The 27,183-nt window shown below is 43.6% G+C and overlaps 1 protein-coding gene across 3 annotated transcripts in view; it reads right to left on the reverse strand.

The window, feature by feature from the left end:
- Positions 1 to 602: 602 nt before the first annotated feature.
- The window catches only part of RC3H1 (ring finger and CCCH-type domains 1), a 75,014-nt gene continuing 48,433 nt past the window's right edge, over positions 603 to 27,183 (reverse strand). The window contains exons 15-25 of one of the 3 annotated variants that reach the window (XM_048312520.1): positions 25,876 to 26,086; positions 24,360 to 24,450; positions 24,103 to 24,238; positions 22,002 to 22,172; positions 21,302 to 21,417; positions 4,650 to 5,028; positions 2,703 to 2,918; positions 2,244 to 2,381; positions 1,766 to 2,159; positions 1,355 to 1,419; positions 603 to 1,136 (exon numbers count right to left, since the gene is read on the reverse strand). In XM_048312520.1, the coding sequence (XP_048168477.1) occupies positions 963 to 1,136; positions 1,355 to 1,419; positions 1,766 to 2,159; positions 2,244 to 2,381; positions 2,703 to 2,918; positions 4,650 to 5,028; positions 21,302 to 21,417; positions 22,002 to 22,172; positions 24,103 to 24,238; positions 24,360 to 24,450; positions 25,876 to 26,086 (2,091 nt within the window). In that variant the 3' untranslated portion in view covers positions 603 to 962. Of the gene's footprint in view, positions 1,137 to 1,354; positions 1,420 to 1,765; positions 2,160 to 2,243; positions 2,382 to 2,702; positions 2,919 to 4,649; positions 5,029 to 12,437; positions 20,298 to 21,301; positions 21,418 to 22,001; positions 22,173 to 24,102; positions 24,239 to 24,359; positions 24,451 to 25,875; positions 26,087 to 27,183 lie in introns of those variants that run through there. The other 2 variants (XM_048312523.1, XM_048312521.1) reach the window with 2 other exon arrangements.

Raw genomic sequence — 27,183 nt, forward strand, 5'->3', positions numbered from 1 at the left:
ACCTACAGAGGACAGGAACTGTGTTTTCACTGCCTGATTGGTTTGAAACAGCTGTCTAAAATGGAGAAGTCTTCGAAATCTTCTGCATCTTCAGGACAGCCCTGCCAAAGGTCCTACAGCAGTACAGCCACCCTGAGAAGACTAGAGGTCTGATCACATGTGGCCTGGCAGCAGGACATCTCAGCTCCAGAAGTAAACTTGCAGGTGAAATGTATTTTTAACAAAGCTACAGGTACTGGTTACCTCACCTGGGCACTGTCATGGTTCATGGGCACCACTGCAATAGTAACTGTTAGTTGAAGCCTTAATATTAAAAGAGTTTCAAAGCCTTCGCTATGCAAGACTGTCACTAGTGACTCTCAGTACCTGAGCACACAGGATATACCAGAGCTGCTGGCAAGCAGGGCACAGCTGTTTGGCAGCTCCTCCACCCACATGGAGCTGCAGAAGGGTGTTCGTGGCCCAGCCAGCGCAAGCCTTATGGCTGCTGCTGTTCCACTGACCTCTCCGATGTGGGGCCCCTTTTGTTGGAAAAGAAGAATTTAAGTAAGTCTAGGAAGTGGCTTACTGTAAACCGTGCATTCAGAGAGCAGTCTGTTACATACAGATCTATAGGTTTTAATGAACCAAGCGATCAGAGTTACAGCTTGAGGCCTGAAAGGGAGGAAGGTTGGGCACAGGAAGGACAGCAGTGCTGGACTTAGGTGCCATGAAAATACTGGTGCCAGATGAAATTCAGCTTTCCTTGCCATGGAGGACAGGTGAGGTGAGGTGACCTATGAGCCCCCTCACCCAACATGGCAGGGAGGAGCAGGGACAGCCCAACTGGACACAGTCCCTCCCTGCAGCTGGCACCAAATAGCAAGACCAACCACCCCAGGAGCAGCCCATGCTTTGTGGCAATACCCCACCTCCCATTTTCCTGAGGCAGAGGAGGGAGAAGCAAGGCCCTACCAGCCCCTTTAGGAGCAAGGATCAGCTATCCTGCCCATGAAGATGATGGTGTTGAGGGCAGCTTCCCGGATGAAAAGCAGGAAGGGCCTGTTGGCGTTGAAGATTTTTCTGTTCATAGGGAAAGAACGGCCAGAGATGGTAACAGCTGTAGCAGCTGATGCCTCACTGCCTTCTTCATTCACCTGCCAACCAAGAGAGAAGATGGGATTAAAATACAGGCATTATGCAGCATGGAGAGGGCTCACCCTCCTCTTCCACAAAAAGCAGGGGCCAACCTCCCTCCAAAGCCCCAGATGGGTGAGGAAGTGAACAGTGTAGGTTCAGAGCTATTTTTTTTCCTTTAACATTTCATGTTTTTAAAAAGCAAGAGGAAGACACACCGGCACAAAACAAGGCTCACCTCAAGGAAGGCTTTGTGGAAAGCCTCAGAAACGTACAGATCTGTGCGGCCCTCTGCGATGATACCTGAAATACAAAAATATACAAAGGTAAAACTCTTGAGTTTAGAGGCAGCTCAAGAAAGAACACATTCCCATCCTTCATGGCCTGGAATCAGGCAGACGAGACGGCATGGCTGCCCTAAAACAAAAACCTCCATGTGCAACTGACTGCTAAACTGCCATATCCTCAGTGCAGAGCAGGGCTGAGTGTCCATGGTGGGACTTTACCAGAGTCCATCACTGACTGCAGCAACATATAAATGCTTTCATGTTCTTGTTCCTCATGTGCTGCTGCACCTACTGCCCTGCCATCTAGGGAGGAATGGCTGCCCCTCACCTCTACTCTGCACTGCCCTATCTCCACATCTCACCTGGGAGTCTAGCATTTTCCGGACTGAAGAGATCTTCCAGCCCCATTTTCCTTAGCTTTTCCTTGACACTGAAGCTGTCCTCAACGCGGAAGCGAGGGAGGTAGACGAAGAGAGACACCTCCTTCATGGAGTCTATCCAGCCCTGCACCTTCTCCGACGTCAGGTCTCGCTCCACCTCCTCCAATGGTGTCCCAGCACTGGGCAGGACCAGCACCATTGTGATATCGTCCCCTTTGTAAGGCAGCTCCAGCACCTGGACTTTGTCCTGGGGGATGAATGTATAGTGGAATTTGGACTCCTGGTACATCGTTGGGACTTTGCAGGTCTCACCACTGGCTTTATGAAATGTATCCAGTTTTGTGTTTGGAGCTGGGAACTGCGATTTCCAGTGCCCCTAAAAAGGAGAGGGGGGAAAACAAACATGAGCACCATGTCTCCTCCAGGGAAGTGTGCTGCTCTTCCAGTTTTTTAGCTGTACCTTAAAATAAATGGTGTTGACTAGGACCAAGACAGTGAGATCATCAATACCACTTTCTGGGATCACTTCTGTAATGCGCTTCTCTGTCTTATTAGCCACCCACTCATTAATAATCTGCCTGGAAAGTTCTGGCTTCTCCTAGAAGAAGAGACCAAAAAAAGGTTAAACCAAGGGTTTTAAACACCTCTGTACCCCTCCTGCAGGAGACAGGTTCACAGGGTATGTGCTGGGGGAGAACAATGAAGTTTAGGTATGACAAGCGGGGATGTGGCTGTGGTTAAGGTGAGATGAAGCGAGAGGAGCTGCATCCCAGATTTCCTACTGCCTTCACCCATGTTCCACACACCCACAGCAGAGGACTTCCTCTGGGCAAAAAACAGGGATACAGCTAAAGCAGGAGGACTGGAGGTGGGGGGTGGAACCAAACAAAACAGCAAAATTTGAGTAGTTCAAACTCACTTTGAAGTTCAAGGGCCAGAGTTTTGCTCCATAAACGATTTCACTGATGTTCTGGTAAGTCTCATTAAACACCAAAGATTTCTCCCCGAAGAGGCGGTTGGCCGATACCAGCTCTGAGGATTTGTTGGCTTTCTTGTAAAGGCGGCAGTTCAGCTTGGCAAAGAAGAAGTGGATCTGATCTGATGTCTTCTCTGAAATGGTGTCAAATCGAAAAACCTGGACAAGCCAAACAGCAACAAGGAATCCATGAGGAGGCTCTTGTGCTCCTGGGCCCCAGAGCAAGTGGTGGTGCAGCCTTTGCCTCAACAGCAAGAAATCTGCAGGGCCTCAGAGCTTCACCTTCCATGTGTAATTGGGAACCCTAATCTATGGAAAATCAACACATCACCAGCCCAAGACCTCCTTTGGAGAGTCTAAATGGAGGATTAAAGTCTGCACAGACATGGAGGTGCTGCTCCTCTTTCCAACACCAGTTTTCTTGCTCTCTATACTCTGCCTTTGACTGGCCCCAGCTTCCCCTTTAAGTGCTGTTAAAATTAACACAGTGTTCATAACTCCCTACCACACCCCAGAGATGAGCATTGCACCAACAGGGCCTAGAAGCAGCTCTTGGGTTATACCAGGTCATGGGAGGACTCATATGTGCTAAACCTTCTTGTGACAATGCTAAAGGCTGCTCCTTCCCAGGAGGAATTCTCATGGCCTGTTGAGTACTTCTGGTACATCTTAGCAATCATTTTGAGGGTAGATTTTTGCAGCACAGGGAATTTTTTATCTGTTCCCAGCTGTCAGCTGGAAGGACAAATATGATTTGTCTACTGCCATCCAGCCTCAGGGCTTTAAGGCACAGAAAATCCCATAACATATTGTTCTTTATGAACCTCCAAGATCTTCAGCACTGTTTCTTGTGAGGCAAAGGTGGTGTTAGCAGCCCTTTCATGGGAAAAAGGGGGATTAGGAGTGCAGGTGTGGGTGGCTCAGTGGGAGAAGGGTCCCCTTCCAGTGGGAAGGCCTGCCCAGAAGCGAACACACAAGTGAAGATTTTGGAGATGTGGTTATAGCTGCTCCACTTAGGCTGTGTGGATAACGGCAGGAGACCCCCCAACATTATTTTTTCCAGAGAAAGGATCTGTAAGGAAAGCAACAGAGGGGACAAGCAGAGCAGTTTGATTCACACCTCCTCATTGTAGGGAAAAAGGCTCCTCTGGACTGAGGTCTCCCATTGGAGAAAAAGGTACAGGCAGCATCAAACCCCACATAGCAGGGGAGTTGTCAGGTAAGTGGGTCTGACCTTGAGAAGGGTGCTGGGACAGCCAGGGAGTTAAATTAGTCCCATAGAAGAGCCAGAATTCAGAATTACCTCTTTGTCTGGGATCAGAACTATCCCCTGAGTGAGTATAGGGGCCACAGGCGGAAGGGGAGGCTCCCTGTATACAGCCTCCTCTGCCCTGGAAGTCAGGTGGGCTGCAGGGTCTCCCATGTGTCTGATTTTTGTCCCAAGGAAGAGAGAGAAGGAACGTGAAAAAGTCTCTCCCAATAGGACTTGATATCATGGCTTTTCCTGCTTTTTATATAAGGAAAAGCTTAGCTCAATCTGCAAGAAGCAAACTGTTCCCATTCCCTTCCCTCACCCTCCAAGTGGGCTTCCTTTCCTCCAGATGAAAACTAACCTCTCAAACCAAGGAATGCGGGATCCAAACAGGGAGTAAGGGGAGAGAGCTGGGATCTAAGCAAATCCAGAGACGAGGTTTGGAGCCACCTGGGATAGTGGAAAGTGTCCCTGCCAATGGCAGGGAGTAGAACGAGATGAGTTTTAAGGTCCTTCCAACTTGGGATTTCCTTCCCAAGGCAAGGAGCTGTCCTGACCCTGAGAGCAGCCATCAGCCATGATCACCTTTCCTGTCTTTCAGATCTGCTACAGGAAAAGGCTGAGGAATCTCCACCAACCTCCATGAGCTGCTGGAGGGTGCTGCCACAGGCTCCGAGCTTGGTCATGGCGAAGGCTGTGGAAATGCTGAGGGGTGACATGAAGATGTTTTCCCCATTGTCCTTGGAGTCAGCCAGGTACTTGTAGAAGATGACAGCAAACCGAGAGTTGGCTTTTGACAGCTCCCAGACCCGGGGGTTGGTGGACTCCGGGAGCTTGTCCTTTGCTGGGTCTTGTCCTTCACCCTCCTGGGGCTTCTTTTCGGGGTTGCGATAGATGCAGATGGGGTTCACTGGGATGTCGCGTGGCTTTGCCGTGCAGATGTCTTCCACGGTGTAGTGCTCAGGGGCAGCCAGCCCCCAGACGCTGAGCAGACACACCACAAAGAGATGCATTGTCCTGGAACCAGAGAGAGAGCTTAGACATGCTGCCTGTCCATGAAACTCATGCTGCCGCCCACAGCCCATGGACCCGTTCCAGCCAACACCACAGTAATAGGAGCCCCACAGTCCTCTCCAATCATCCTTTTGTCCTGGACCTGCAGGATAAACAAGGACACACAGACAGCAGGAGGACAAGCCTGGCTGTGAGCACACAATGCTTTTAGAAGCAATACACTGAAACCAGTGTTTTCCCAGTGAGCTGGGGGCCCTCTTTTTTAAGCAGCAGGCTCAGCCCTGACAAGTTTATACCAAAATGGATGATTTGAACTTTTGAGTCCTCCCCATTGACCAGTGAGGTGGTGTGTTAGTTTAACACAATCTGGACTTTAGTGGGGGGCAGAGGAAGCCACAGAGGCTGCTTCTGAGAGAGAAGCTCCTCGAAACTTCCACTGTTTTGAGGAGCAGAGCCAATCCCTGAAAGCTCTGATGATGGACATATCGGCTGGCCCAATTAGCGAAGTTGGTAACACCTCTGTGATGTTGGTAACGCCTCTTAATATTTAAGAAAGGAAAAACCATGGGAAGCTCTTTCTTCTCCTGAGGGGTGGTGAGGTGGTCACCAGGGCCCATCCCAGCGGGGGCCACCCAGGGCCACACGGCCAGGGCCCTCCCATAGCTGGGGCCACTTGTGTGGTGCTGGCGGGGACCACGTGGCCAGCAAGGAAAACAAGGCAAAAAATTCCCTGACACAGAACACAAATGAGATCAGCCTTTTCAATGCAGCGAAGCTCTATAAGAACTTTTCAATTAATAGAACTTGAGAACAGCAATACCTATGGACAACAATTTTCTTCTGAGTCAGAGAAGAGGAAGAAGTGAGGATACATGAGGAGAACCAACATGGCGGCACCGAGGTCAGTGAAAAGAAGGAGAGGGAGGAGGTGCTCCGGGTGTCAGAGCTGAGATTTTTCTACAAGCCATGGTGAGGACTATAATACAACAAACTATTTCCCTGTAATTCATGAGGTGCATGGGGGGATGCAGAGATCCACTTGCAGCTCGTGAGAAAGAGTGCCCATGCTGGAGCAAGTGGATGCTGAAAAGCTGTAATCTAGTGAAAAACTCGAACAGAGAGAGAGGACACTTGCTTCCAGAGATAGAGAACCCTTGCTTCCAAATTAGAACAGCTTATTCTTAAAAGACTAAGCCCCATGAACTAAAATGACCCATGCTAGGTAGTTGCAGGAAGACTGCTTGGCCTGTGGGAGGGACTCACGTTAAAGCAGGTCAGGCGGGACTGCTATTTCGTGAAAATTAGAACCACACTAGAGAAACTCACAGAGAACTGTCTCCTGTGGGAAGGACCCCAACGGAACAACAGAAAAAGAACTCCTTTCCCTGAACGAACTGAAGATTCTTAGAAAGTGAAAGACTGACCAAAATCCCAGGTTTTGCCTTCTTGCACTGTTGGTGGGAAAGAGGGAGAGGGCTGGGAAGAAAATAAGTGTTCTAAAGGTTTATTTTACTTCTTATTTCCCTTTTTACTTTTAATTCTGTTAATAATAAATTTTCTTTATACTGGTTAAGTTTTGAGCCTGTTTTGCCCTTAAAGTGGTTTTTTTCCCCTAATCCTCATGAAGTTTTCATTTTAATGTCCCCTCCTCTGCTTAGCTATAGCAGAGGAAAATGAGTGAATAGTTTTTCATGGTGCCTGGTGCTTAGCCAGCATCAAACTCTGACAGGTATGGACCCTTACAGTGTCAGGACCCTGCCAGGCTCACCTCAGCTTTACAATACTTTTCAGTTACTGATGCAGGAGATGCTATTGCAGAGAAGAAAGGCGATAAGGAAAAGGTCTCCAGGGAAGTTGGTCTCTCCATGCACTGAGCATCTTTAATCCCAAAAAAATGTACTTTATAAGCATGTATGGTATAGCTGGTGCATCACACCAATTCCTGTCCAAAGTTCATACCACCTCAATGCAAAGTGGTTGTCCTTGGTACCTAAAGAGTGCAGGCTAATGTTAATTACTGTGTTCCGGCAAAAGCAGGTGTCTGAAAATCTCCCAGCAAGAGAGAGATAATTTATATTTTCTCATTTGCTAAAGCACATCAAACCTCAGAATGGTTTCAGTTTAAAGAAACCTTACATATCACCTTGGGTGTGCCCCCTGCCATGGGCAGGGACATCTTCACTAGACCTGGTTGTTCCAAGTCCCATCCAACCTGGCCTTGGACACTTCCAGGGATGGGGCAGCCACAGCTTCTCTGGGCAACCTGTGCCAGAACCTCACCACCCTCACAGGGAAGAATTTCCTTCTAAATCCCATCACCCACCTGCTCTGGCAGCAAGGTCTCATGAGCCATCCCAGGGCCGAAAGAGCATGTCCTGCACATTGTGGTTCTAAGATGCCCTTTGCATGACTGCTTTGTTCACGTACCCCATGGGAGGAAGCTCAAGCCCCACAGCCACAACAGTTTGGGAAACAACTACTGGGAGGGGCTGGCAGCCTGGCCCACCACAGGACACTTTTTCAAACATGTGCCTAAGTCGGGTAGGTCTCTGCCTGCCCCCACATACTCACTGCCATGGCTACCAAGCATTACCTTCTGAGAAACTAAATTAAAAGTCACCTGCATTTAGCACTGGTGGCCTCCATGTCTGTGATCTTCCAGTGCTGATGGGCCAGCACCTGCTGGAGGAAAATGGGAGCAGCTGAAAGGCTAATCTGGGACGAAGGAGACCTCTGGGTTCTTCCACAACCCCCTCCCTTGGGCTCTTCGCCAATTACTTCATATGTGCTCCAGTTCCTCTGCAAAAGCAGAAACTACCTTATCCGGCACCAAGACTGTATAGAGCACCAAGGCTGTGTGATAGCACAGCAAAACAAGAGGGACTCACTCAGACCACAGCCACAGCTCTTGCTGGTAATGACACATAGATTATCTTGCAAAAGGTTTAGGACAGATGCAACACCACAAAGGGTAAAAAAAATCTAAAAAGGGAGGGAAGTTAACAGAAACAACAAACAACACCAAGGGCAAGAGAAAGGAAAAACTATTAAGACAGTTTAAAATACTCCAGGAAGTGCTGTTCTTCTGAACCTTTCACTTCCACAGGAAAAGTCAGCCAGCAACAAGCCAAGCACACTCCAGAGTTCCACAACCCTGGGGCCAGGAGCAGAGCCTTTCACTGCCTGCAGCAGCCCTCCCTCAACCACACTTGGTCCTGCAGCTCCAGCAGTACTGACACACTTGTGGCCAGTCCCATCATGGAAAGGACAACCTCACCATGGTTCCTGCCCTGTCACTCCACTCACCTCCAGGGAAAGGCATGTCCTGACTCTATCTGTACAAGAACAAACACCTGCTTCTGTCAAGCCAGAAGCAACTTGTGGTGTCCACCATCACACAAATTACTGCTAATCGAATTTCACATTTAAAGGCCAGAGCACAAGAGTAGGGAGGGCACCTCCATGCTCACCCTGTCCTCAATAAATGAGAAAGACTCCCTGTTTTTACTCTCCAGTAAAGTCCTGACTTCATCAATTCAGGGAAGACACAGGACTTTCTGCTAATGCCTTAAATCTACTTTACCATCCATTAAGGTTGATCTGGTCTCTGACACATCCAATCTTGTCTCTTACAGGCAAGAGCCCCTGCTATTTCTTATACCAGCTCTTTGTCATACGATTTGGCCAAAACCCACTCCTCCTCCCCCCACAGGCCTTCAACACTCCCTTTTCCTCTGCACTCCATGTGTCAACCTGGAAGAATCCCAAAAGTATTCCCACAACAGCACTGCCTGAAAGGGGTTACTGGCAAGGGGGAATGCAGAAATTAAAAAGGCTCTTACAAGGGTGAAGCAACAAAAAGTGCAGAAAACCAAGAAACAAGTTGCTGATCCAGCTCAAAATCAGAAGGTTCTGGGGAGGCATTGAGAAACTCCCCCATCCCTCGGCTTGCTGTGCAACACAGCTAGGCTCTCACCAGCACACGCCAGTTCCATCCTGCTGTTCCATGGCTGCAGGACAGGATGATTAACTGTGCTTCCAAAATCCCTGGAACCCACCCTACTGAACCTACTGGGGCTACTGGTAGTGGTGGGAATGTCCCACAGCACCTACGCACTGTGCTGCACAGCCCAGCTAATGTAAAATAGCTCAAACCATTTTGCGATTAATTTAGGCTCTTGAGAAACTGCCTCACACCCCAACAGCAGAGTCCAAAGCAAGCCAGCAGTGCTCTTTCACAGACAGCAATTACTCAGGAGATCCTGATTTCATGAACTGCCCTCCACACTACGAAGCATTGCTGCAGGCTGGGGATAAAAGTCAAGCCTGACATTTTAGAAAGCCAGCCTTCATGACAGCTGGGGTGGGAGGACCCTCTCTAATAGAGCAAAAAGCCACTCTGGCAGCAGCTAAAATTCATAGGCTCCTACTAAGGGAAAAGAAGCCGTTTCAAGGAATTAATTAACAATGAAATATTAGAGGAATCTGTTTCTCTTACCTGCCCTCCAGCCTTCTGCTTTTAGGAGGTAAATGGAAATTTTTGAGAGGATAGTCTTGCTTGAGCCCAAAGCAGTTTCCCCACTGGATTTCTGTGCTCAAGCAGAGCTGAGACAGCAGCAAGGGATGGTGGGAGGGGAGTAGGATGCTAAGGCCAAAGGCTGATGACCAGCTGCTGAAGGTTAAGCAAAGAGTAGGAAAAAAAAGAGGCAATGTTTAGTTTGAAAGAGGTTTTAAAGTTCAGTCTGACAAGGGAGAGTTTGACCATCTACTCCACACAAGTGCCACATGTCCTCATTTTTTGCCAACAGAAAATGAACTGCTTATCCCACAAGAAAAACCTCAAAACCTTCAAGAGTTTGAATAAAAGTTATACCAGGTATTTGTAGGGATCTTGTCGCTAAGCGAAATGTTTCCCCCATCTGTCCCAAGCCCTGTCACCTGTTCCCCATTTCCTGAACAGACACAAGTTGGGAGAAGCTGCCCCACTTCACATTCTGCAGTTTCAAATACATCCTATCTTAAACACACTCACCTGGAACATGCTCCCTAGGGAATGGTCACAGCCCCAAGGCTGCCAGACCTCCAGGAGTGTTTGGACAACACTTTCAGGCATAGGGTGGGATTGCTGGAGTGTCTGTGCAGGGCCAGGAGTTGGACTCTGTGATCCTGGTGGGTCTCTTCCAGCCGAGGATATTCTGTGATCCTGTGACCTTTTACTTGCACTGCTGGAAAGGATTAACACCAGCTCCCCTAACTCCTGTCCAGATTCACAAGGCAGTGTAGTGAGCAGGACTGAACACCATTTCTGATCCAGAATGCAGCTGCTCTACAAATTCAGTAGCATTGCTCCCTGAATTTCAAATCCCAGGAGCAGGCTGGCTCAGTGGGTGCTGGAGCTGTCCTGTTCCTGGCCTCCAGTAAGAGGAACATTTTCCCTTAATGGAAAATGCAGTTGCAAACTGGTTCGGGTAAAGTGAAAGACCTTACTCCATCAGTATGGGATATAGTTAAATGGGACAGGGATTGTGGCGATAAATTCTCCATGAGAAAGGAAGGACATGCACACTGTACCTTGTTGCTTCAGGTGGCTGCTGGTTTAATTCTTTGAGGTAACTCACATGTTTACAGATACCAGGGTTTTCAGAGTGCATTAGGGATGCTCCACACCCAGGCAGACATCCAAGCACAGGTTTCCATTTACCCAGTGCTCAGAGGTAGTTTAAAGCAGTAAAAACCAAAAGCAAACAACTATGCACATCCCACAGAGCTCCCAAGGCACTTCTGCCAGGGTAGCTGGGCGAATCTATCTTTTGAATGCAGCAAGTAAATGGTAATTTATTGCTGGTTCAGCATCAAGCAACAACCCAGCACTCACATCTGAGTGGAGCTATCCCAAAGGAAGCATCCAAGATGGCCAGTGTCTTAATACAAACAGTTAGATGCCTTGTTTGCTCTAATATAGAGGCTGTTTTTCTCCCAAAGCTGCTGCTCCCAGACCCAAAGCAAGGATCAGAGGCTCAAAACCATCAAGTATCAAAGCCTGGCAGCCTGCAGATGAAGCATCATGCTTTGGTTTTAGTCTCTCCCACACTTGTAGTCGTGCAGACAAGGGAGTTGGAGTTCAGTTAGGAGGAAGGAGGTTACAGAAACGACTGAACACATCCTAGATAGAAAGAAACAGTTCTTAAACATACCTGATTGGTGAGGAGGAACATAAATTGCCTTTTATTTTGTGCTTTGGGTACTCACTGTTGAGTTTCATGGCTATGCACAGGGAAGACGACTCTTGCACTCACAGAGCAAGATGGGATCAAGGAATCTCATGAGCTAGCCTTTGCAAGATTCTTTCTATCCTGCTATCCATATCCCAGGGGAAAAAATTCCAGCAGGTACCATCCACTTGAAGCTGGTCTCCCTTCTTTTCCACATAAAGAAACCCAGCCAGTTTCTGCCAATCTCTCTTGATGCAGACCACCCACTGCTTCCTTCCTGACTCTCCACAGCACTTCAGATCTTCCTTTTAAAAGCCAGCCGCTGCAGGAATTCAGCTCTTTTTTCCTTTTAAAGTGAGTCACTACATGAGGATCCTGAATCCTCAGACTATTGGGAGAAAGGGTAAGGAAACCATCACCAACTGAAACTCACAGTTTTCTGCTGGATTTCCCACTAAATACAATTCCTTTATAGGAACTGAATGCTTCGAGTCATCCAGCAAGTAAGTGTTGAAGTGTGAGCGGGCCTAATAATGACCAGTGATGGGCTTCAGCCCAGAAAAACACACCTTACCTAGATCCATGGTGCTCAGGCTCAAGAATAATGACAATAGTAATGAACATTATGCAAAAACTCCAAGGGCAGAAGGTTGTGCTTGCCCTGGAGTGGGAGAAGGAAGAGTTTTTCAGTGAAGCAGCAGTTTCAGCACATCCAGTTTCAGTTTTACAGATAATGACTTGTTAAAGCCCACAAAAAGGTGTGAAAGGAGAAGACTAAAAACCACAAAGCAGACTGTGGAGCAAAACTTATTCTCACTTTAAGGCAAGTTCCAAACCAGGCTCAACATTAGACGAATACTGCCCACTCCCTGCTCTGAAGGGTCTGGTTTGCTTTTTAAATATGTATACTCTGAGCAATTAACAAAACTGATTATTCTGAGTATCTTTTCTTGTTCATCAGAGGTGAACAAGTGAAGGAGCCACTTTGCTTATGGGTGAAGTCAGAAGAGAGCAGACCAAACCCAGGAGACATGTGGCTTCTCTGCTATTTGGCATCTCTTATGCTCCAGCCTGGCAGAGAACACACACACCTTGAGGAGGTGAAAAATCTTACGCAGATGGTCCAACAGTCTTACACCTCATACAAAATTTAGAAGAATGCACATTCATCCCAGACAGAAAATGAGAGATATTTCAAAGTGTTCTTCATTAATTTATCATTTAATATAAATGCTGACAGAAAAGCAGGTAAGATCTTGTAGACATTTCCATCTATTTACAAACCAAATAGTGAATTTCCATTCTTCTTTTTTGTTCAATCTGCAACTCAAAGGACCCTCAGACATTCTGTGAGAGCAAGGTGAGGCTGAGTCAGCTTCAAGAGGAAGAAAAGCAAGGTGAAAAGGGAAGAAGAAATAGCATTTTGACATATGGCTTTTTCTATATAACTGCCATGCATGTACAGTAGGTCTTCACTCCCTTGTTCTTTCATACAAAAGTGACACTGTTGGCTCTATAGGTCTGAGAATTAAATAAAGGAGACCAATTCTGATTTTCAAATCTCTGGGTCTTCTTGCCTTTTGCCTCCTTCAATGCACTGTCTCACTTCAGCAGAGTATCTAGAAGGTTTTTCTTTCAAGTCTAAAAAGTATATTGTAGGAGTAAAGACACAGGAAGTTGGAAATAGAGAACTTTCTTCTACTCCTTTTGTTATCTCAGTTTTCCCAAAAGGTAGCAAAGCATTTAACCTTTCCTGGAAAACACATAGCAATTCCCCATGTAGCTCTGAACATCTCCCCCATGACCAGGCCTGTATAAGACTTCATAATTCCCCTGACCTGGCAAAGAGTTCAATTTATGGAATTCATCTCATACATTCTACTTCATCTCTACTCCTATTGTGAATGTTTTGATAGTTACAAACAATAAATATCCACAATATCAACCCAGAGTCAGCCATTCCCATTAAAGATTGAGAATTTTTGTTTATGAGAAACAGGAAAGGAAGAAAACAGCAGAAGAAAAGCAAGGAAAAACACAAGGAGAGAATGAATGATATTTTGTTTAGCACTGATTCATGAGAACAGCAGATGGAATTTCATTTATCTAGGATCCTAAATAAATTTAAGTAATAGTTCATAACCTGACTCAATGAACCTCATGGTCTCCTTTATTACCTAGACTATCCTTTATTTTATTTTTTGTTAAATATACCTCTGCAGGGCACAATCACATACAATCAATACGATTGGAAAATTACATGAGCTCTATCCCAAGCTTATATGCACCAATGTTAAAAAGTTATTTTAAAAACCAAACAACCCAAAAAAATAAAATAAACTTCACCCAAAAAGGTGATAATGACTGCAGAATGTCTCGGGGAGACTTGTACGGAATTAACAAGATCAAAGAAAACTAGGCTTACAAAAACCAGGAAAAAAATCATATATCGAGAAATCCCACAACTGGAAGTAGATGACTTCAAAGAAGAAGCGGGAGCTGTCACATAGATCCCACAATTCTTCCTCCCTCCTCTTACAGATGTCTTGCTTCACCTCTTCCTCCCCATAGCAACAAATACAATGGGGAGAAGAGCTTAACACAATGCTACCAGTTAAAGAAAATAGGGAAAAATAGCCAAGCTACAGTACAATTGCTAAGCTGACTTCAAAAGATCCTTTCAGCATGGAGGCTGCTTACACAGCAAGCAGAGGCTAAAGAGGGAATGCAAACTCCTTAAAATTAGGAAAAACTCTAAAAGTCATTGCCATTGGTTTTGCCCATGTTGAGCAGCTTCACTTATAAGAGGCTGCAGATGAATGGTATCAATTGTGAGCTATGCAGCAGCTGTGATGCGAACAGGATTTCTTCTTCCTCTCAGGTTGCTTCATGCATTTATTAAAGGCTGCTGCCAAATTTCTTTTTAAAATCTACAAATAAAGAGGTCAGTGCACACATCCAGTTGTGGGATCCATCTGATATACAATCTGGTTTGGATGCCAAAGACTTGTGAGTACTGTCTGCCACAGAACTATTAATAAAATCTTTTTAACATTACAAAGAAGCAAATAATTTCTCGAACATCAAATACTCCACAATATCTTCTTTTTTTTTCCCATTTACAGATATGTTTACCCCATATACATTTCACATTTAATTCCATCATGTCTAATGCTTTTTATTTCCAGAGGCTGCACTACCTGTTGCTTCCATCTCTCCCAATACTGTATTTTTCAAATTGAAGTGGACAATTGTGTTTTCCTAAAACTTTCAGATCTTCGAAACAGTTGTTTCCTGGCATATGAAAACATCCAAACAGTATTATCTTTCCCAACTGCTGAACACCTGGCAATTGGCACTAAAAATCATACACAAACTCACTGAAATTGCAAAGATTGCCTGGGAAAGATCAGTTAATTCACGTTACCAAGCTACAGACATCCAGTTTTGATTATTACGGCCACATATTTTAAGTGTCAAATGACTGTGATGTTCCTGATGCAAACAAATCCACATTGCCATGGGCTCTTTTTATTGGGAAATTACATAAAAAGCTGCAGCCTCATTGTTTGCTACACTTCCCATGGCACAATACTACACTTCCCATTAGGAAACAAAATTATAAAGAAAATAAACATTAAAGTTTGTTCTCCTTTCTCTGCTAACCAAGGTTCTACCTGCATCACAAGAAGTGCCTTGAAGACTGTGACAACACTAAGCAGTTACATTCTTCTGCCTATAGAAGGCTAAAGGCCACATGTTAACTGTAGAAGGACACTGTGCTGGGATAACGTTTCCCCAAATCCCTTTCTTATGTTGTATAATTAGAATTAATTTACTCTACTCTCTGTCATCCCCTGACATTCCAACAGAAAATAATGCAGTTGGTAACAGTTGACTATTGAAATGAAAATTCCCAATGAAGTTTTTGACATTTTAGGAGTCTATTTGAATTGAGAGCAAATCAATTTGTGCTACATAATAATCTGTATGTTGATTTACCACAAGTAACAACCACCCATCTCTTGGCACCATGGCTGTACACAAAAGGTGGCTTAGAAGAGCTGCTTCGCTTTCCTCAGAAATTCAGTTTACACTTACTCAAGCAAGGTGGATGTTTTTCCAGTTCGTAACTCCATTACCATGTAGACAACTCAAGAACTCTTGCTCCCTTTTTTTTGCCTCAGGGGAATTGACTTATTGTGATAGAAGAAATTAAGTTGTTGTCACACTGACTTTTTTTGGGTTGCTTTTAAATCAGCAACGTTAGGAGGCAGGAATGGAAGGCTGTGTTTTGGAAAGTGAATGATAACAACATTTGAATATAAAGGTAACATCATGCCCCAGCAGCATTGCTCTGTGTTCCTTCTATCTATCCTAGGACCACAAACACTTCTCCGTACACACACAGACAAGCACAAAAACTTGCACTCTGCATATATTTGGGTCTTTTCTCCCATTTTAGAGCAGAGAAGATGGCTGGCGCTCCCTCTGTTCAGCCTTCTCAACACTGGCATGGCATTACTTGGACCATAGAAGCAGGTCTGAAAGAGCCAGTCCAGGAAAGATACTTTATACGGGGGTCTTTCAGATGACTGTCCTGTAGGTCTGCTTTGTTGTATGTCCAAAATTATAAATGGCAATGGAAATGAGGGTTTATGCTGCTCAGATTTCAAGAGATTTCTCTCTGAACCTAAAAACTTTAGTAACAAGTCTGAAAGAGTTTGAGTAGCTCAAGGAAGGGAAATGTAAGCAGCTTTCTTGTATTATCAAATAAAAGCCTCACTCCTGGCCCTTTCTAAGAGAAAATTTGCCCCACCTTACTCAGTCCATGCTGTCAAGAGACAATATCATCATCACAAGTTTGGTTCTTCCACATCTAATTTAATGCAATGCTAGCATTTCACAAATCTTTTCGGTCCCAGTGGACCTAAAAGTCAGTCACATTTGTAACACAGATTTATCTTTTACTGTAACTGAAGAAATTTTCAATCAGTATTTAGTTTAGAAACACTTAAAGACAATGCTTCTTGGATTAAAACATTTCTATGTTCCTTCTCCCTCTCTAAATGAGCCATTCAATCAGCTGAGAGAGTGCATGAGACTGAAAACACATCACAACACCATAGATATATCTTAGTACATTGCAAATTGTATGACTAGATGGAATGATTTTCCACAATTCAATGCATGGGCAAGGCTTGACAATCATTAACTTCTGGAAATTGCTATTAGGATAATACAGTCAACTCACAAATACCCTACACAAATGTCTGACAATCAAAATGGCTACACCGGGGAAAAAAAGTGTAAAGCACAAGTCTTTGGCTCTCCTTTAAAGAAAAACAGCAGTTTACCATGTTTATACAGATCCCCCGTTTGCCTACCAGTAGGGGCAATATCACATTTGTGCATCACTGAGTAATAACACCATTAGAAAAGGCAACTTCACAGAAGTTATTGGCTAAGCGAATTCATTTGAATGCTCTGTTTTGAGGCAGCAAGCTGTCACTGTTACACAATCAGGGAGGGTGGATGGGCAAGCCACAGGAGAAAAAGATGCAAAAAGGGGATCGACAGCTCAGAAAAAACTACAGAGAAGAGCTTGAGAAAAACAGGGATATAAGTGCTGCTAGCTTGAAAGATGCTCTGATCTACAGAAAAAAAGTCCTACTCTGAAATGGGACAAGAAGGGCAGAAGAAAAAGCTTAAACTTCTCCTATTAAGAAAAAAAGAACTAGGTCACAGGACAGACAGATGAGATGTTGACAGAAGGAGGGAAATAACATCACAGAATAAACAGACACCATCTATATACTGACTGAATCACAGACACACTGAAGCTTAACCTACCACTTGAAGCTTCCTATTCTGAAGGTTTGCCCATGCTGTCCATCTGGCTGAAACCCAGGTATCAAAATGAGGGTTCAGAGTTGTCTGGTGCAGTAGAAAATTTAACCTACCTACCAAAGGACACAGCAGTGGCCCAACACCACGGTAATGCTGCTTCTTCTTGCCCAATAGAAGGAACTAAACCAGTTAGTAGCCAAGACCAATTTCACTGAGGTGGCCAGAATTCCTGTACAACTGGGACAATGATGGGCTACAGGAATGAGTGTAGCAAGATTCAGAGTCATTCCAGACATTTTCACGCTTCTTAGCTGTAAACATCAATGCTGCCATTACATGTAGAGCTATCTGTCCTCCAAGGTCTCCCAGTTTTTCCACAAAACTGGAACATTTTAGGTGCAGTTTCCAGAAAAATACTTAAGAGCATGTACTGCATTTTGCTGTTTGATTTGTTTAATCAACTAAACGTCTGCAAAAAAAAAGCAGAAAAAGGGTAAAAAGAGGTAGAGGGGATGAAACAAAGTTGAAAATCAATACTGTTAGTAGATATTAAACAAACTATTTAACAAGCCAAACTGTAATTCTGGGCAAACAGGGCATTCACCTGGACACATTGATCACAACAAGGACATTATGCACAAAGTACAATACAGAGCTGGATGAAGGAAAAAAAAAACCCAACCAGTAAGGTCTCCCTTCTAATCCACGGATTTTGGAAGCGTTCATCATAAGTTATCCAGCAATCTGAATAGTGCTTACTGAAGAATTCCAGGAGAAAATGTGGAGAAAAGAATAATCCCTAACCTGGCAAGGGAACTAGGAAATAAAAGGTAAAGAGGTTTTTGACCCTCCAGATTTTCCTCTTAGTATTACAAATTAATCTGTAGGGTTCAACCTATCATAAACAACTTTGAAAATTAATTTTACATCCACAATTACTACAGTCAAAAAAAGGCACATTCTGGGCTTGTCCTCCTAGATTAGAATATTGCACTAATTATCTTGACTAAGATAAGCTCCTTGTGTTAATAAAGACACAGCAGGAAGGAGCAAACTAATTAAAATCAAGGAAAAGGCTGACCTGAAGGTGGTGCTCTGCACTGAAGGATGAGAGGGCCCAGGGCCTGCATCAGGTGACTAGGGAGCAGACGGCCAGGGAAAGACCTTCATCCTCCTCATGCCCAGAGCTGAGAAAGGAGGAATAGACCTGATGGGCTCCCAGCTGCATCACCCTAGATCTGCTCAGCTCCAAGGGGAGTGGCTGGAATGCTTGGCCTCAAGTAGGAGATACAGATGGATGTGGGGCAAGGGGAGATGAAGCTGTTTCAGTGCAAAGTTGATTCTTTGCCAAAAGTTAGAAGAGGGGTTAGAAAAAAGCAAGCTTTAAACTACTCTTGGCAATTAAGAGGCCAAAGTTCAACTAAGAGCAAAATAAACCCGTGTTAAGACATACAGAGTGTGCGGGGAGGGGTGTGTTGAAAAATGCTTTTATTCTCATTCAGTGCTTCTACCTCCCAGACATTTGATCACAACAGCTGCGCTCACGCGAAAAAATTCTTGAAACATACCCAATATATATACAGATATAACTATGTATATATGTATATATATATATATATATTTATATATAAATTTTTATTTAAATAAAAAAGAAAGCTCGAATCCCAAGCCAATATGTGTATCAAATCCTTGACCAGCCAGGTCTGTAGGGCATAATCAAATTCAATGTGAAATAGTATATAAACGCGGTGCCTTGACTGGGCAAATTAAATAATTGCTACTCAAAAGAGTCTTCTGTTTGGACTCTCCTACTGGTAGGCAATAGTGGGACTGTATCCCCTCCCACCCCCCCTTTTGTTTTATTTAACAGTATGATGAATGCAAAGCTTAGCCCAAGGTTGCTATGACCTCAGCAGGAGTTAAGGTTAAGGAAAAAAAACTAAAACCCAAGAAAAGTTAACTCTTGCTTTACCCAACCAAAGCAATGCAGTAATTTATTACATAACCAGTGCTTTCCCACTTAGTAGTCTAACCCAGAAAGAAAAAATGAGAACAGGCCAAGAATGTAGAAAGGGAGCAGCACTTGAAAAATAATTCTCAAGAGGTCTTCATAGCCAGGATCTTACCTCAGCATATGCCAAAAAAGTAAAAAATTGTGCAGCAAGAACAAAATCTTTAATTAAAAAAAAAAAAAATCAAAAGAAACTTATGGCTTCTCTGACTTATGCCTACAAAGCATCTACTTAGAGAAGTATCAGGCAGAATTTGCTTCTCAGTACTTCTGGCAGGATCTGTGGTGCACCTTCAGTGGCCATTTTGGTGCAATTCTTCCCACATGAAATAGGACTCCAGGGTGGATTCACTACAGCCCTGACAAACTGCAGGTTGATACTCAGGTGTCAAATTCTAACATGCATAGATCTTAAACAATGCCAACCTCTAAAAAGGACCACACCTTTGCAAAGGTGTCATGCCTGTCATTTGTAGTTTAAATTCAGCAATTTAAGCAAGAAGCTCAGGTTACATTTAAGCATGAAGTTTGCTGCACATCTTTTGACACTGCAATTCACAGCTACTCTCCAACCCCCATTCCTTGTTTACCCTTAAACCATACAAGGAAGCGGCCAGCTTGTTTTAGTAAGGTGGTAAGGAATTATGCACTGGGTATGTAATAATACCAAAATAAAAGAAAAAACCTACTTCATTAAGATCATACAATTAATCAAACAGAGTATATATATAATATCTTTTTTTTTAAGCCCTGGGATTCAAGGCGTCCAAAGTTATTAAAATAAAGTTCATTCACAGAACAAAAACAAATTTAATTTGAATTGCTTGCAGATACTGCTAATTTTCATTTTTTTAATTAAAAAATGTGTTAATGTGAACTATGTGCAGGATTTGTTTCTAGTAGTTGTGTTTGTGCACATTGCCTCTGGACCTGCTGCTCTGCTACTGCTGCTGCTCCTGTGTTTCTCCAATCACCCCTAGAAAAAAAACACATGATGGAAGCTGCTGACACCCCAGCAGAAGGAACTCTAGGGTGTGCTGGCCTCGCTTCATGGAGCAGATGTGGGTATTACTCCCGCTCGCTGGGAATCATGGCTATCTCCTCCTCCCTCGGGGTCCTCTGACAGGCTGAGAGATGCCATATTGTTTGACAGGAGACCAATGTTCTCTTGGGTCAAAGCTGATCCATTCGGAACATCACTGATGAAGGGAAGTTGAGGAGAAAGGGTAAGTGGGTGAAAAGAAGCAATTACTGAGACTTTTCATTTATTTTTAAGAGGACTTCAGTGCACACATTCCAGAATATTTAACTTACCTAGATAATTTATCTTTTTCTTAATTTTAAAAATATAAACAGTTGTTTTGATTTCATTACTTTCACAGCACCATATGGAAAAATTAATTCCTGCTCTGGAGGCAATCTGATAGTGCAGCACAGAACTCCAGAACTGGTTATAAAAAGAAGGTGCAGACTTCATCAGCAATAGTGTATTTATTCAGAAAATGCTCACTCTGAATAAATATCAAGATTCCAAACTGCTCAAATATCAAGATTCCAAACTGTTATATAAACATCCGAGCTTCTCTGTTCAGTGCTAGTCTGAATATATGTAGATGTATGTGGCTATTTGAAAATACTTGCTGTGGAGACTTCCAGCATTCCCGGCCAACATCTTATTCCAACTGTCTATTAAACGTGAACTGAAATCAATCCTAGCATCTACACAGATAAAAGTCCACTACCAACAACTAAAAGTCAACTTAGTTTCAAAGTGCATGCCATCCTAGACAACATCCGCATCACAAACCTTAGCAGGATGGAATTAACTTTCCTCTCACATTTGGGAGATTTCTTTTCTTTGAAACTAAAACAGCAGATAAGGATTTCTTTTGTGGTGGCTTCGTAACTCCTGCTTCTCCCTACTAATCATCCAATACTGACTAGATGGATTCCTCTCTGACAGATACTGCAAGTCTTCTGTTGCATTAATTTATATAGTCTTATTCCACTCACCTCCTCCACAGCTAGAAAGATCCTTAACTCATGCCTGCACTATAAAAACTTGATTTGTATCCTCTTTTCGTAGTAGGAGCTTCCCCATCATAGCTGATGTGAGTCAAGGGGAATTACTCACTCATCAGGAGAGTGACCCTGAAGAAGTCAGTTTCCTGCTACACAAAGACAGGTTGAAGGCCCGTGTTACCTGAATGTCAGTGCAAGGTCCTCAGCTGGAACCTTGTTTTGTGGTTCTAATTGTCCATTTTCTGTCTGTTTAGTGCTGCCCAGCTTGTTTTTCATATCCAGCGAAGACTGGCTCTCCTTTAAAGAAAGGACAGAAGAAAAATTCTTTAAGAGTGTGTTGAAAGAATTGGAGACTTCATCTCTTACGGATGATGAAGGCAGCCTGTAAATTGCAGTCATACAGTTTAACCCACAAAAGCCATGAGACAAAAACAAACTTTTAGATATGCTCATCCTCTCAGGACTCAGTATTTCCCAAAAGGAAGGGATGATCCTTGTAACAACAAGCAAAGGCCACAGACTATAACAGCACATTGACTTCTGAACACTAGCCTGTACCTGCAGAAGATGTTTCCTATGTTAAAGCAGTTTATAGAACTCATGGCACAGTGACCTTGAGACAACCTGGTTTCCATCAAATTCAACACCACGCTTATTTCAAGTGGTGACAAAATAACAGCATTTTAAAGTGCTACATTAAACTTCTTCATGAAGATGACTCAAGAAACTCCTCAGGAGGTTTTGAAGAGTAGAGGTGAAGAGAAAGATGGATGACTTCAGCTGTGGGTATCCAGCAGGAAGCCTTTCTGCCAGGGTGAAAGGCTGCAGCCAGGTACATGGCTCTCCACTGCATCTCTGCCTCCCACCCCGCCAGCACTCACCATGCTCAGCTCACGGGTTCTCTTCCCAATTTCCCTTTCCACCTGGTGTAGCTCCAAGCTCAGCTGTTCACTTGAGATCATCCCAGGCCACTTGGGAGGTGGGGGTGGGGGCTGTGGTTGGCCTGCCAGGGTAGTCGCCTCTCTCTGCAACAGCAGCCTGTTACTAACAGCCTAAATGCATAAAGCCAAGCACATACACAACTGAGCACATGACACACCAAGCACAGAGAGCTCTAAAGCCATAATTCCAGAGTACTGCTCATTTGCAAAACCAAGGCCGCCTCTCACCACACTTCACAATGCCCCGATTGAAATCGCTTACAGTGCAAGTTTCAACATGCTTCTTTACACATGGACAACAAGTCTTTTCATTTTTAAACAGGCAGTCTTAAATACCTCTTGCTGTCATAAATTTGCATATGTTTTCCTCATATACCACTCCCTTCTCAAAACTAAGACTAAGCCCACGAACAAAAACACTACTCTCTTCTGAGCTCTATGTTCAACAAAAGCGGACTGCAGATAAGCAAGTCTGCTGATTTATTTTACAGCAGTAGAATTTATCTAGAATTCTACAGCAGAGCCAGAACTATTATTACATCATATAAAACATCTTGAGAGATGTAGTTGTCAATATGTAGGTCTCTACTGACCCACACACTGAAGCAGAGGAACAGAGAGGGGAAAGTGACTGTGGTCATTCACAAGTTGCAAGTTACTAAAAGCAGTACCCACGTCAGCCATTCTAAAAATCTGCTAATACTTGCAAATCAGTTCTGCAAGAATGTGCTCTGCATTTAAATACACCTTGTACATCTTGTACTCCACACAACCCGACATCGGGCCGGTCTTTAAGTAGAAATGCTCATGCAATGCAAAAGCAAAATGATCTATTTCTTCATGCTCTGGCTGCAACCTTGTAAAAGGCAAACCTGTGAAGACTCCTCGATTTCCAATATTTACTTGCAGCTTTGAACACGAGAAACTGAAAGCTGTTGTTAGTCGAATAACTGACTAGTTCTGCAAAATTTGTACTATGGCAAAATCAAGGCTCAACATTCAACTCTGTAGGATTTAACACTGACACAATCAAACAATGACGAGCAGGAGAGGAAGGCCACTTACAGGTTTTGCAACTTTCCAATACTCTTGAATTATGGCAAAGGCAGACATGCAAGACTGAAAACATTTTATCCTCTCATTCCCAAACAAGACCACAAGAACACAAGCTATGTTTCAAGAAATGCATATTACTGCAACCACTGCTGTGACTTAACTGTGAGCTCATAAACTAATCTGCAACAACCCTTCTCTGTAACATGTGTTGTTAGGTAACCACAGAAGCTGCTATCCACTACTTACAGCAATTTCTTCTGAGAAGATACTAACACAAATAGTTGCTGAGGTACCTAGAACAGTTTTCTGGTAACCATTTACTGATTTTTCCTACAAGGAAAAAAGTAACTAAAGCTTTATAAAACTATTCATTCCTTATGGCTTGACATTTCTCCTTCTGGGTCTCACAAAATCAAAAGATTTCAGCTCATTAATTCTTTTACAAACACACTCCCTTCCTTATGCTACAACTACGTTTCTTCTAAGCAAGGAGACCTAAAATATTAAGCCTTAATTTTTCAAGCTAAATATATTACATATTTACTTTCTTGACTCTTGTGGCTTGTGCTGCTTAAGAAGAAACGGGAACAAACACAAAGCCAAACACGAAACAGATGAAGCTCATGCCTTTCTGTACGTAAAATCAGACATTTCCAACGGCAGTAAAGTCAAGAAGAACAGGCACCTACACCACAAGTTTGTCTCTGAGTAGACCTGAACAGAGGGGGAGTGAGAGAGAATGACAGCAAACAAGACTGAGCACAGACTGCAAATTCAAGTATGGTGTTGATTTGCACGTGGAGTGCAGTAAAGTTTCTGCTGCTAAACAGAAAGGCTGACACTTGTACCACAGCCCTGATGCCTGGCATCACAGGATTAAGTATTGTTACTGAATATTACTACAAAGGTCAGCCCATGAAAAGCTTTACCAGCTTCATCTCTCTCCACACCACCCCTCAGTACTGCTCCAAATGCTGGTACCAACCTCCAGTCCCCGCATTTGTGTCTGCTGGCTGATCTGATGGTCAACTTGCTGCAGTTCCATGCGCAACTGCTGCTCTCGTTCAGCTGAGGGCAACTGCTTCCCATGACCAGCCACATCCGACATGGAGAGTCTTTCCCTTTGGGATTGGAAAAGCAAAAATAAGAAGATTTCAAGAAAAATCTTTACTCAGCTGGCACATAAAAAAATAGATAAAACAAAATTTAGAAAAAGGCAAAGAAAAAATAAAGCAAGCCCACCTGTCATTGAAACGTCCCTGAGAAGGTATATTTTGATGAGGAGAATATGGAGAGCCTCCCCAGCCACCATGGGTTCCATAAGGACTGTAGTCTACCAGGGAACAGAAAGAAAACCATGTTGTATGATTACAAAATCACCCTGTCAGTGGTTCAGCCAACACAGAACTACACAGAGAAGAAGAAAGGCCAGCTCTCTAATTATGAGAAGTTTAACATCTCTTATGATTAAATGAACACAGAAATACTCTGTGTGACTGGTCTCACATGCCTAATAAATGACTTTTCCTGTACGCCTAACAGTCTGTGACAGCCTTCCAGAGTCTTGAGTTTGTGAAGGACTTCAGATACTCAGGCAGATGAACAAACACAGAACGAAACTTACAGACATGATGACTGCAGTTGTTTTTACTACTGAAGTTCCTAAACAACTCAGGAATTCATTGATAATTCTGACCTACCTAGGTAACTACAATTTAAAGATTAAGTTTTCAGGGAAATCAGAGTTCTCCCTGTAATGAAGTCTAAAAGATTACTGCCTGAAAAATCTAGAGGCAAGTTTGGGGGTATATAATAATTAAATATTTTCTTAAGGTTATTCAGGGCACCTCAAGAAGCAGAATCTTTTGAAGTAAGACAGACAGCTATATTATACATGTGATTAGAAAATACACATGTTGGAAATTAACTACTCCTGCTTTTTTGCTTTGCCTAAGAATACACAAGACAATGGTTGCATTACGCTTGCAGGAGCAGCTACCCATAAAGCAGAAGAGCAGCAGTACAGTACTTCATCAAGATGGTTTTGCATTATGTATTTGGGAAAGTGATAAGCTTCTGGATTCTGCTACTACGGATTTAAAATAAGCTCCTTATCAGAGGGACTGGCAGAACAAAGTAACTTCTTCCAAACAGCAACAACGTATCACTAACAAATACACTATGTATGCACAAACATGTCACAGAATATCCCAAGTTGGAAGGGACCCACAAGGATCACAAGAGTCCAACTCCTGGCCCTGCACAGACACCCCAACAATCCCACTCTGAGCCTGAGAGCATTTTCCAAATGCTTCTGGAGCTCTGCCAGCCTTGGGGCTGTGACCATTCCCTGTTCAGTGCCCCACCACCCTCTGGGGGAAGAACCTTTTCCTGATATCCAACCTAACCTTCCCCTGACACAGCTCCAGTCCTGTCACTGGTCACCAGAGAGAAATCAGGGCCTGCCCTTCTGCTTCCCCTCAGGAAGAAGCTGTAGACTGCTATGGGGTCTCCCCTCAGTCTGCTCTTGTCCATGCTGAGCAGACCAAGTGATCTCAGAAAGCTGTGGCAACCTTGTTTTGAATTCAGACTTCTCAGTATAACCCTACCTGAAGTTATTTTAAGTGGCATTAACACACACCACAGCTGTATTTCTAAGACAAGATACAAGTTTACAGGGTTTGTCTTCAACCTGTACAACACTCTAGCAGTAAAGAAAATAGCAACAGACAGCAAAATCTAAGAGCATAGATCATACCTGAAATGATGGATTTAGTGGCAGCTCCCTGAACCGCCATGGCCTGCATGGGCCCAGAGTTCTGGTACATGGCTTTGGAAGTACGAGAGATGGCCCCAAATCTTGAAACAGTTGGTCGGTCTCCAAATGGAATGAGGTCATCATCCCCTGTCTCGGCCGCTCGTCGCTGCATGTCCAGCCGCTGCTCACGCATGGCTTTACTATCCACATTCTGGACAAGACATGGAAAAGGCACTCAAAAACCCATTCATAAAGTAAGAGGTTCACATTCCTTTCACAACAATTTGGTAAAAGTACAGTACGTTTCTCTTGTATTCTCTATCCCCTTCACTTTGCCACTAGCTTTCCTATTCTTCAGTTTCTAACTCCACTGCCAGAGGGGACCTCTCCTTAATGGTCTAACTTAAGATGACCATTACTACACCACAGTGAAAAGGCTGCAAAATTAATTGTGATCAAATCCAGAAGAAGAGAGCAGCAGCAAATGGAAACTGATAGAGAAAGTCTAATGGGAAGAGAAGGAGCAAAAAAACCTCTCCCTTATATAAACTCAAAGAAGAGATCAGTGGGCATCTCTGAGGAATACATTCTAGAATCCAAAAGAAATTGCTCTGAAGCCCAGTGTTAAGAATTGCATCAGCTAACAGCCTGCAAATGACTCAGAATGGGAATTTTTCTATACAGCACTTACTTGGACATGTCTAGTATATCTTTTCAGGCATTTTCATTAAGCAGCAGCACTGTTTGGAAGATCCTGGTTTCTAAACAAGTTTCAGACTCAAACACCTTCATGGGTCAGCACATGAAGAGACAAAAGTGTTCACTCTCTCCCCAAAGAGCTGAATTAAATCAGAAAGCTATCTGTTGGCTACCAGAAAATGTAACATGGTAAGACTTGCCAAAATCAAGTTAAGACTTTGCTAAAGAAGTAAAGCTGTACACAATAAAACAGAAAGAGGAAGGTAAGTGGGGCCACTACATCAAGAAAATTGTCTAAAGGCTACAAACTTCGGTATGGTCCAATATTAAAATAAAACTCTGCAAGCTTTCTGATAAGCTTTCCTTATCAAGGAATAAGGATTGCTAGAAAGAGTTAAGATAACATATCTGAGGTAGGGTGAAAATGGCAGTAACAACTAAGTTGGAAGCTAAACTCAATAAATGTAGTACTTGGAAACTGACACCTTAGGGAAAATCTACTTTGGAATTCTGGAAAAAATTACATTTTGATCTCAGGGCCATTGGATGGTAGTGCCAATTTTAATACGTTTCTATTTACTCAGAAAAGCTGCATGTCAGCTGCAGAAT

This window comes from Corvus hawaiiensis, chromosome 9, assembly GCF_020740725.1.
Source record: "Corvus hawaiiensis isolate bCorHaw1 chromosome 9, bCorHaw1.pri.cur, whole genome shotgun sequence".
NCBI classification, from domain to species: Eukaryota; Metazoa; Chordata; class Aves; order Passeriformes; family Corvidae; genus Corvus; species Corvus hawaiiensis.